Source organism: Barbus barbus, assembly GCF_936440315.1.
Source record: "Barbus barbus genome assembly, chromosome: 12".
Classification (NCBI taxonomy): Eukaryota; Metazoa; Chordata; class Actinopteri; order Cypriniformes; family Cyprinidae; genus Barbus; species Barbus barbus.
The window spans coordinates 20,189,583-20,201,638 of record NC_136740.1 but is presented as its reverse complement, the minus strand read 5'-3'; the positions used below and the strand labels follow the sequence as shown (position 1 = coordinate 20,201,638).

Sequence of the window (12,056 nt, the reverse complement as noted above, 5' to 3'; positions counted from 1 at the left end):
ACTTCTGTGAGAAAGTGTGTTATTATTGCAGTGATATGTGTGCATATGAATGTTATTATGCACATAAGTTTGTCTAAGAATATTTGTGTGCGTTTGTGGTATGCCAAGTTTTGGCTTACAGTCTCCGTCATTTGTATCTTCACTGTGTCATTATGTTCAGTCTGTCTCGCAGAAAAAACTCACACAGCTTCCTGTACCAACTAAAAAGGGCATTCAGAGCTCTACCACAGCAAACAACATTCATTCTTCTGCTTAAAATATTACTTTTCCTCACAAAAAACTTGTTGAAATGAAATGACAGCTCTTATAGTTCATTCAAAAATGATTTGCTTATCTTTATGTTTTTCTAAAACACGTAAACTGTCTTTAGTCAGTGAAGCACAAAACGGGGGTAGTTTGAAGAATCATGCTGCTCTTTTCCATACAGTGGCTGTTCATAGTGATGCAACCTACAAAAGTGACAACAAATGCCATAAAAGTATCATAAAAGTAGACTTTTAACATTATTCCAAGTCTTATGATATCAAACAATGCAATTGTGTGATTAACAGACCTAAATTGTATTTATTCGTTAATACGTTTAAGATAATCTGTTCCTTTAAAACTCTTATAAGCTTTTGTCATTTTTGACAGATACTTTTTTTTTTTTTTTTTTTTTTACACACAAATAAAATCCACATAAGATCTAAAATCCTCTAAAAAGGATTTTATTGGTACTACTTCAAGGAAGTTAGTGGTGTAACATTTCATTAAACATTTAATATTTTTTCCTTACCTAAAGCCTAAAGCTACACTTTTACTTTTCCTGGTCAAAAATGACCTCAGACAGCCAAGGTGTGACCTTTTTGAAAAAGTTCAGTACGGATTAAAAGTGTTTGCATGCCCATTTAAAGTTTTTTTGATGTTGTGAGTGGATGAATGAGTTTTTGATCCCGGCCGTTTGATACAGGTGCAGTTTTCAGGAATTCCTCAGTAATGAAGGGTTTTGTTGGCACTGAGGCGTGAGACGGATAAACTCAACCTGACCTGTATCTGCTGAAAGTTAAATTACTGATCAGAGGAAGTTTTCATCTCTTTGCAGATGTTATGCGCAAATGTGCATGAGGGATAATGGGAGGGGAAGAGAGGGAAGGAGAGAAAACACTGAGTTAGGGAATGAGAGCGAGGAGGAGGAGGAGGAGGGGGAGAGCAGAACAGGGCTTGGCTTCGCTGAGTTGAGGCTCGTCGACTGTGAGTGAGTCAGTGTGTGTGTTTAATATTTCTCACATTCAGGAGACGAGTCACTCCACACACACACTCTGACTTATCCCACACACACCCGCTTCCTTAATGGAGATCCACTCTGTGCTCTGCTCCATGCTGAAGAAACGCCAGAGAGAAACACTTACAGGAAGAGACGGGAAGATGCAGGTCTTCAAATCCTGCTTCGGAAAACTGGTACAGTAAACTTGGAAGAATGGAAAGGGGAGGGTTCCATTTTAATGTGTGTAGATTATACAATGTTTTAGTTAATCTTTGTGGCATCTTGAACTGACATGGACTTATAATCCATTTATCATTGTCTTTTTAAGGAGTAGGAACAGACATTAGTATGTGTATAAAGTTTTGTGTGCAATAAATGTGCCTGACCATGTGAGAATGAAATGATTGACCGTGTGAGAAACTGTTGACCATTTTTTCTACTTTTTGTGGCATTTAAACATCAAATGTGTTCTGACTGGCTGCTACTGTGTCCTGCAGCATTGTCATTTTCAGTGTGGAAATGCAAATTGCTTTTAGCTGGAAATGTTGTTGTGTCGCTCCATGTCAGGACGGGGTGCGAATTAACACAATAGTTTTGACAGACATCAATTTGTCGAATGAAGTTTCAGATTTGACCTTCTTCCCCTCTCTCTCTCTCTCTCTCTCTCTCTCTCTCTCTCTCTCTCTCTCTCTCTCTCTCTGTGTTTGGCAGAAGCCTGATGGGAGAAGTTCCAGAGGCAGCATTGATCATGATGATGGAAGTCTTCAGGGATCAGTGAGTTTCTCTTATTTTGTTGAAATACACTACCGGTTGAAAGTTTGGGGTCAGTAAGATTTTTTTTTTTGAAGAAATTAATAGTTTTATTCAGCAACGATGTATTAAATTGATCAAAAGTAACAGTAAACAATTACATTTTTACAAAACAAAAGTTATTTTAGAACTTATTCTTTATTAAAGAATCCTGAAATTTAAAACAATTTACACAACAATATTACCACTGATAAAAATAATAAATGTTTCTTGAGCACCAAACCAGCATATTAAAATTATTTCTCAAGGATGTGACACTGAAGACTGGAGTAAAGACTGCTGAAAATTCAGCTTTGCCATCACAGGAATAAATTACATTCTAAAATATATTTAAATAGAAGGCTGTTTTTAAATTGTTGTAATATTTCACAATATTAGTTTTTACTGTATTTTTGATCAAATAAATGTAGCCTTGGTGAGACTTAGAGATTAATTCTTTTAAAAACATTTTTAAACAATCTGGCTCCCAACTTTTGAATGGTTGTGTAAATCTTAAGAAACATAAGTGTTTTAAGATTAAAGGAATAATTCGCCCCAAAATTTACTCATCCTCATATTGTTCCAGACTCATTAGATTTTAGATTAGATGTCTGAAGAAAAATAAAAGAGAGAAAAGGAAGGATTTCATAGTGACTGTCTCGCAATCAAGTGTGTGTGAGAGTTAATCATCTGATCAGGTCATGTTAAATATAGTGGTGTTCCCCGCTCATGGACATCTGCAGTAAATTATATTGTATATGGGCGTCACCTCACATTCACATTCTGGGGAATTCTGTACATGCACAGGAATTTCACTTAAATTGTTTTTGGTGAAAGACTAAAAGATTATATAACTCTGTTGTACAACTGTGAGATTGTATAGTTCCAATGGAGTTCTAAAAGTCAGAGCACACTGAAATTCTGGAAAATCTCATTTCAAAAATATGAATGTTTTTACAGTTTTAAAGCTTAAAACAGGATAATTATGATATAAAATAAAAATTGACCAAAAAAATAACATTTGTTGCATTGATCACGTGACTGTACAGACATTCAGATATTATTGCTTTCATTGAAGCACAAGATGGTCTTTGAATCATTCTGTCAGGTTTGACACAAACTTGTGGAGTTCATGACGCACAAGAATTGCTGTCATTAAAGCCAAAAAGGGCAAACCAAATACTGAGACGTTTTGAAAGTTTTAAAGTGATAGTATGATCATTTGAAATGCAAACTAGAACTATTTATATTAGTGATCTCAGACTTTTGGACCCCACTGATAGATCTCAGCATGTCATCTCTTTAGTAAACTAAGTTCATGTGCATTTAGTTTGCCGTAGTGTGTTTTTATAAGCTTTAAGGTACTGAAATGTCTATCATAGCTGGATATCTATCCAAATTCAGAAGGATAACTGGGAGACCAAGGACAAGGGCCCTTTTGTGAGGAGCCAAGCAGCAGTGGACACTCAAGAAACCCAATCTGCTCTGCCTTCCCACTTCTAATGTTAACATAGAACCACTGCAGATGTTTACTAGTTTTTGAATGCATTTCATGCTTGTCATGATCTGGAACTCCACAGCTGCTCTGTAGAGCTTGTTTGTCTGCTGCAGTGGTTTTGAATGTCTATCCTGTCCCATTGGGCTGTCCTCTTTGATTCACTGTGGTCTTGGCAGATGTGTATGTGTGTGTGTGTGTGTATGTGTGTGTGTGTGTGTGTTGGCGTGTGTTGGCATGCCAGGCATCCAGGCTGCTCCCCACACAGACCACAACAACACACATGGCACAGTCTGTCTTGACTCCTGCATATTTTTAACTGTTTATTTTGTTTTTTTTGTAGACTGGAAATCAGCACATCTACCAACCTATAGGGAAAGCAGGTGAGTTATGCCAGGTCTGTTTAATGTAATACGTATTTTCAAGTTATGTTACTGCTGAAAACTTTGGGGTTAGTACCCTTTTTTATAAATGTTTTTGAAAGAACTCTTTAATGTTCACCAAGGCTGCATTTATTTGATCAAGAATGCAGTAGAAACAGTAATATTTTGAAATAGTATTAATTTAAAATGACTGTTTTCTATTTTAATATATTATAAAATGTAATTTATTCCTGTTACGACCAAGCTGATTTTTCAGCAGTCTTCAGTGCCACCTCATTCTTTTATGCTGATTTGATGATCAAGAAATGTTCTCTATATCATTGTTGAAAACAGTGCAATGGCTGCTTAATATTTTATTAAGACTGTGATATATTTTTGAGGGTATTTTTTGCTTGCACTGTGTAACTTACATAAAAGTGCAGATTGAGTTACAGACTGACTCGTTCTTGTCGTCCTCAGAACACGCAGCTCCTCCTAAAAAGCCTCCTCGGCCCGGAGCTTCCAGCCACCCAGCAGGAGTCTCCGGCCTCAACCCTACAGACAGCTACAATGAAGGCGTGAAGGTACCAGAACTACCACACGGCAAACTAACTCTTTTACAGCTTCAGATGGGTATTGTGCATGTGTGACTTTACAATAATCACTGCTGTTGTTTTTAAACCACAAAGTTCGAAATAGCACCAAACACACACACACAGCGAGGCTGGTAAGATTAGCATCTGTACTTACGGGTCGCCTTTAGGAGCAGCTAGCATGCCAACAGATGCTGTTTGCCAAGCCTCATTAAAATCATCCTCATTCCTGAAACCCCTTTCACATACACAAGCACACAATTGCTCTGCAGGGTCTCTCATAAAAAGATCCCTGCACACCAAGAACCCGGCAGTTTCCATTCCAGCGTGTTTTCCTGATGCTGTGGGTCAGCGTGCAGGGGGTCTCGCAAGCAACAGCAGAAATGCTGTGCAGAATGGAAAATATAATTAGGAACAATGCACATGTAATTGCGGTCTGCTTTGCAATTTAATATTTTTTAAGAGTTTTACCTGTAGGCGTGTTTGGTCAGTAGAAAACATTTAAGCATTCTCATAATAACGCTCGACGAGTGCGGTTTTCTTTCTAGTGCTGATTTTGGGTTATATTTTCTGTTTAAAGAATAAGTTTGGTTGGGGAATTTAAAAATAAAATAAAAATGTAAATTGTGTCACAGTCTTGATGACTTGCTATTGGTAGTCCGAAGCCTTGCTAAGAGGGATGTTCTCATTGTAGAAACCATTTTATTAGACAAAAATTTGTAGTAGATGATGATTTTCAGTATGTTTAACCAATGTTTATTTATTCAAGTTGCTTCAGACAACTTTTAGGAGTGCAAAACTATGGCACAAAACTGTCATTTTGGTTTTATCAGGTCTTTACTGAATTCTGGTGACATTTTCATAGGGTTGGATTCAAAAATATATTGACTTGCATATAGAATGAAGATGTAACTCCAAGCTGTTTTCTCTTTCTTTCTTTGCAGCATGTATATGTAAAGTTATATTTATTAATCTTTCTTTCTTTTTCTCTCCGCACACTGTTCTCTTGCTCTGTGCCTCTACCCTTCCTCTGTTGCACTGTTTTTGCACTGGTAGCCCTGGAGGGTAAGACCACCTGTAGACTCAGTGTTATGTTTCTGTCTGTGTTTATGCCCCTTTTTTAACCAGTTGCTATGTTATTACTCAACCTTATCATTTAGAATCATAACTTAATTATCTACTAAACTGAATTACATGGGCTGTATAGATCTTGTCACTCTCCATGTCTTTTGCTTTTTACATCAGCTGCGATTTTAGCTAATGTGCTTGTAGCGCAATCTAGTGGAGGCTTTGGATGGACGCAGTACAGTATATTGTTTAAAATCTACACTGAAATATTTCCTTGATCTCTTTTTATATTTAACATGGGGGAACTACAGTGGGGAAAACAATTATTTGATCCCCTGCTGATTTTGTACGTTTGCCCACTGACAAAGAAATGATCAGTCTATAATTTTAATGGTAGATTTATTTGAACAGTGAGAGACAGAATAACAACAAAAAAAATCCAGAAATCCAGAAAAACACATTTCAAAAAAGTTATAAATTGATTTGCATTTTAATGAGTCAAATAAGTATTTGACCCCTTCGCAAAACATGACTTAGTACTTGGTGGCAAAACCATTGTTGGCAATCACAGAGGTCACAATTTTGTCCCACTCCTCTTTGCAGATCCTCTCCAAGTCATTAAGGTTTCGAGACTGACGTTTGGCAACTGGAACCTTCAGCTCCCTCCACAGATTTTCAATGGAATTAAGGTCTGGAGACTGGCTAGGCCACTCCAGGACCTTAATGTGCTTCTTCTTGAGCCATTCCTTTGTTGCCTTGGCGTGTGTTTTGGGTCATTGTCATGCTGGAATACCCATCCACGACCCATTTTCAATGCCCTGGCCCTGAGAGTACACGGCCCCGTCCATCATTCCTTTGATGTGGTGCAGTTGTCCTGTCCCCTTAGCAGAAAAAGACTGGCCTGTACATGTGCTTTCTTGAGCAGGGGGACCTTGCGGGTGCTGCAGGATTTCAGTCCTTCACGGCGTAGTGTGTTTCCAATTGTTTTCTTGGTGACTATGGTCCCAGCTGCCTTAAGATCATTGATAAGGTCCTCCCATGGAGTTCTGGGCTGATTCCTCACCGTTCTCATGATCATTGAAACTCCACAAGGTGAGATCTTGCATGGAGCCTCAGACCGATGGAGTTTGACAGTTATTTTGTGTTTGTTTCATCTGCGAATAATCGCACCAACTGTTGTCACCTTCTCACCAAGCTGCTTGGCGATGGTCTTGTATCCCATGCCTTGTGTAGGTCTACAATCTTGTCCCTGACATCCTTGGACAGCTCTTTGGTCTTGGCCATGGTGGAGAGTTTGGAATCTGATTGATTGATTGCTTCTGTGGACAGGTTGTCTTTTATACAGGTAACAAACTGAGATTAGGAGCACTCCCTTTAAGAGAATCTCAGCTCCTTACCTGTATAAAAGACACCTGGGAGCCAGAAATCTTGCTGATTGATAGGGGCTCAAATACTTATTTGACTCATTAAAATGCAAATTTATAACTTTTTTGAAATGCGTTTTTCTGGATTTTTTTGTTGTTATTCTGTCGCTCACTGTTCAAATAAACCTACCATTAAAATTATAGACTGATCATTTCTTTGTCAGTGGGAAAACGTACAAAATCAGCAGGGGATCAAATCATTTTTTCCCCCACTTTTTGTCATCCTATCATGTTTTATATTAAAATCAAGGTTGCAAGGATGGATTTCAAATCATCTGGGTATTGTAGGCGGTGGTGGGTAGTTGCTTGTGCTGCCATCTAGTGTCAAACATGAAATTTGTACCATAACACAAAGTTCTTCCTTTCATTATCACTTATGTCCTGTAACATTGATTTATTAACACAACCTTCATCCTATATCCCTTGTTTATATATATTGCAACATTATATGCTCATACTTGCAATTGAATAATCTTCAGTAATGCAGTATTTTAAAGTTTGTTGCTCTGTGTTTGTCTTTAGATTCAGCCTCAGGAGATCAATCCGCCCCCAACAGCTAACTTAGATCGCTCCAACGACAAGGTCTATGAAAATGTGACCGGGTTGGTAAAGGCTGTGATTGAGATGTCTAGTAAAATCCAGCCAGCTCCCCCTGAAGAATACGTGCCCATGGTGAAGGTATGACACAAAGATATATATATCCATTCTGCAGGTCGCTGAACATGCCTTTTGTTGACGAGAGAGATGATCTTACAGGGATAATTCACCCAAACATGAACATTTTGTCATTATTACTTCCCCTCAAGTTTTTTTTTAAACCTGTATACTGTTATTATTTCCCTGGAACACCCACAAAAATCAACAGTCATCTATGTGACTAAAGGCATCTATGGCGTAGTCAATAGTATCAAATGTCATTGTGTCTCATAACCAGTGTTGTTATTGTTAAAGGAATATCTCACCCAAAAATTTAAATTTGCTGAAAATTTACTGATCCTCAGGCCTGCCAAGATGTAGATGAGTTTACTTTATCTGAACATATTTGGAGAAATTTAGCATTACATCACTTCCTCACCAATGGATCCTCTGCAGTAAATGGGCGCCGTCAGAATGAGAATCCAAAAAGCTGATAAAAACATCACAATAATCCACACTCATTCATTCATTCATTTCTTTATTTAACCAGGTTAAAAACTCGTTGAGATTAAAAACGTCACCAGTCCATCAATTAATGTTTTTTGAAGCAAAAAGCTTCATGTTTGTAATAAACAAATCCATCATTAAGAACTTTTTAACTTGCTTTAGACTAAAATACATACCCTCTACACTTAAAATTGCTTTCTTTTTATATTTTTGATGAAACTGGAGAGCTTTCTGACCCTGCATAGACTGCAACGCAACTAACATGTTCAAGGGCCAGAAAGGTAGTAAGGACATCGTTAAAATTGTCCATGTGACATCAGTGGTTCAGCCCTAATTTTATGAAGCTATGAGAATACTTTTTGCACGAAGAAAACAAAAATAACAACCATTTCGTGTCAGTCTTCGCCGTGTGTTCAGGAGAGTACCACGAAAGACAGGAGCTGGCGTCCTTTTAAATAATAATTTTAAAAAAGCTAAATAGAAATATGTAAGTAAATAAATTAAATAAAAAAATAAAAAACTAATAATAAAGCACATAGCAAAATAACTAATGTAAAAAAATCTAAATAAAAATTCCTAAATATAAAAATAAAAGTCTATTCAAAATATTAATAAATGTTATACTATTATGTAAATATTAAAACACTTATAGCTAAACATCACAAAAACCAATGTTTGATTTGAGAGCCCCAGTGGAAATGACTGAATAACTTAATTTTCAGGCTTTTTTTATCTCAAAACTGTCATATGACTTTAAAAGACTTCATATGGACCACTTCTATGTTAGTTCATGGTTTTATTTTGTCCTTTTTTGGGCTCGACATCCTGTGGTCACCATAAACTGCAATTGCAGTAAATAATGACAGTACTGTAAGATTGCTTTCCATAATGTTGTTGTAATTTGGAAATTCTCATCATGAAAATGTGTATTTCAGGAAGTGGGATTAGCACTGAGAACACTGCTGGCCACTGTGGATGAGACGATACCTTTACTACCGGCTCACACACACAGAGAGGTAAACACGTTCACAAACTAAAACTAAATGCTCTCATTCCCAACGTCCTTCCTGCCAGCTCGGCTGACTGTGACTCTTGTTCTTCCTCTTCAGATCGAAATGGCTCAAAAGCTTCTAAATTCAGACCTGGCTGAGCTGATCAATAAGATGAAGTTGGCCCAGCAGTACGTCATGACCAGCCTGCAGCAGGACTATAAGAAACAGATGCTAACAGCTGCACACGCACTCGCCGTAGATGCCAAGAACCTGCTGGATGTGATTGACCAGGCCAGGCTGAAGATGTTGGGCCAGGCACGACCGCATTAGCCCCCGCTAGAGGATATGACGATGCACGTGACGCCCTGGAAAAACACACCAGCACAGACTTGTACACTAATGGAGTCTCACGGGCCCTTTCACTACTCACTGACCCTCACGTTTAAGCTGCACGGTAGACCACGGGCGCCTTGAGGAGGGCTCTGGATTTATTTAACGGATGAGCTGGACCGGACCAGGCTCCTCACGACTGGATCTCTTGGAGAACATAGTGTGCTGATGACTGGATGCTGAGAGGGTGATTCTGACCTCCGCTATGAGCTTTAAACGTCTCTGGAGGAAAAGAGACTCTTACACTGTATCTAATATGTCTGTGTTTCATTGACAAGCCCAAGCCCCACAGCCAGACCACACAAATCTAGATCCCCTTGGCTCGGGGGTCTGGCTCTAGAATCATAGAAGTTGAGACTCTTTTGCACAGTAGAACTTGAGTTGAGACTGGATTAAAAAAAAATCTGGGTTTGCTTTACAGACTCCCACGCTTCTCCCTAGGACTAAGAGGGAAGGCGTTGTATATTTGGGCCTTGTGCCACCTAGAGGTAAAATAAAGCTATGAGACTGAATTAAAAAATGAGTGTTGGAGTTGTCATGTTTACTGGTTTGAAAAGAAAATTTAAAGAAGAGATTGTGATTACACATAGGAATGTGCAACAAATTAGTTATCTGTTCTGTTGTCAGAGAAATATATATATCTATAGTAGACTTCCTCTTTAGGAAATATGTCAACACATGAAAGAAAACTGAGGTCACAATTTCACTGTGATATAACAGTATATATACAGATCAGGGTTTGATCTTCAGCTATGAAATTCATGTAATGATCTGAAGTCATAGTTTAATAAAGAGAGAAACCATGGGACATAATGTTTATGCAGATCATCTGCAGGGCATTTTTACCTGGATTTTGAGAAATCAATCTTCTCATCATGCATATATAAGCATTTTGAAGAACATATTTACCAAAATCTTAATTATGTGCTCCACAGGAAAATAGTTGTTCAATGTACCACATTTAGTCTAACACTAGTATTCACTCATTCCTGACAAAACCAGTTTCTGGTTTTCCGCGAATGGCTATCTTAGCCAGGAGGGAATTTTTAATCAGTGTAGTGATGTAGTGGTGCCACATGTTTTATTTCCAGATATATTTTCTGAATAACTGTTCAATGCTCTGCTAAGTGTATCTGCTCTGCTGCGAGAAACTATACTGGCCAATTACAGATGAGGACTGAACTGTGACATCATCATTTAAAACATTTTATAATAAAGCCTTCATCAAAATACGACTATTAATGAGTGTGGAAACCAGTGTTGCTATAGTTAACTAAAACTATAGGAATATTCAAAAATTTAGGAAATGAAAATGAGATTTGTTGCCTCGGAAAGTTAAATTTTTAATAATAAAATGACTAAACTGAAACTAAAACAAATAGAGCTATTCAAAATTGTTAATATATACTATAGTTCGTCACTCATGCCATTATGTCTTGTTTAATCAGTTAGAAAAAAAGGTATCATCACCAAGCATATCAACTATTTATATAATGAAAAGCTTAATTTTGGTAATTTTTCAATTTGTATCTTTTAAGAAAGCTATAAACTGTGTTTTAAAAATACAATAGTGATGGATTTTAATTTATTCAATTAGTAAAACTGGGACTTAAACCCCAAATCATTCCAGTAGGGGGCGGTATATGAATGCACTATATGTCCCTTCAAGCTTCAAGACGAGAGATCGAGTAAACCCAAATTCAGGCGTATAAAAAATATTATAAGCAAATGATTGAGAATAATTACTTGTAAACTTTTAATACATTTCAAATGAACACAAGACTTCTTTTTACTCATTTTAACTTACAGAAAAAAAAAATAATGTAATATTAGCAAAGCACGACACAATCTCTCTCTCTCTTTCTTTTTTTTTTTTTTTATATAAATGAGTGAAACTCTTATTTTGAAGGATCATGTGGAGTCTCTTATTTTAAAAGCTGTTCGTCTGTCCTTCATCAGTGAGTGTGTGTTGCTGCCGCTGGCTTCACTCGCCGCTGTGCGCCTGATTATTTTTACGCCGTCGAGTCTGGCGGTGAAATCCAGGTCATCTCCGCCGGATCGACAGCCAGCGCGGCGCAGGCTTCTGCTCTCCGCGGACTCACTGTGCCATTACCTCATTCCACTTTGCAGAGGTAAGGAGCTGATATTCTCCTGGTATATGTCTATTTTTTGTGCAGATGGGTGCGTAATGATGCCAGCTGTGCCAGTGGCCCCGCGGATAGAGCGAGAGAGGAGCGCAGCGGGTTTAGTCTGGGGCACAAAAAGTTGTTAGGACCCTCCGACTTCATATCAGACCGACAACTGCTAGCCAATAGTCGGGCCGTTGCACAAGTTAAGACTATAGATTGACATATTTATGTACTTAGATAAATCAGATCATTTATCAGAGGCAAAATTAGAAAGAAGTGGTCGTGCGTTAACGGAGACCGCAGCCGGGTGCATTAACGGGACCCTGAATGTAACCCAGTTCTTCATCCAGACGTGATCGGGCTCATTTTGGGCCAGACAGCGCGAGCCGTCTTCTTTTTTTCTGCCATCATCAGCTAATTATCAAATT

The 12,056-nt window shown here is 38.0% G+C and overlaps 2 protein-coding genes across 6 annotated transcripts in view; both read left to right on the top strand.

Moving 5' to 3' along the window:
* Nucleotides 1-10,725, top strand: part of LOC306877536 (focal adhesion kinase 1-like) — a 65,290-nt gene extending 54,565 nt beyond the window's left edge. For all 5 annotated transcript variants that reach the window (XM_079429357.1, XM_079429356.1, XM_079429354.1 and 2 more), the window contains 6 exons: nt 1,955-2,017; nt 3,871-3,910; nt 4,370-4,473; nt 7,497-7,652; nt 9,053-9,133; nt 9,227-10,725. In XM_079429357.1, coding sequence (XP_079285483.1) covers nt 1,955-2,017; nt 3,871-3,910; nt 4,370-4,473; nt 7,497-7,652; nt 9,053-9,133; nt 9,227-9,439 — 657 coding nt within the window. In that variant the 3' untranslated portion in view covers nt 9,440-10,725. The remainder of the gene's footprint in view (nt 1-1,954; nt 2,018-3,870; nt 3,911-4,369; nt 4,474-7,496; nt 7,653-9,052; nt 9,134-9,226) is intronic.
* Nucleotides 10,726-11,470: 745 nt separating this feature from the next.
* Nucleotides 11,471-12,056, top strand: part of LOC306878153 (low-density lipoprotein receptor class A domain-containing protein 4-like) — a 57,293-nt gene continuing 56,707 nt past the window's right edge. Inside the window, exon 1 of the mRNA XM_079430310.1 lies at nt 11,471-11,631. The gene's annotated coding sequence lies outside the window, so the exon portion shown is untranslated. The remainder of the gene's footprint in view (nt 11,632-12,056) is intronic.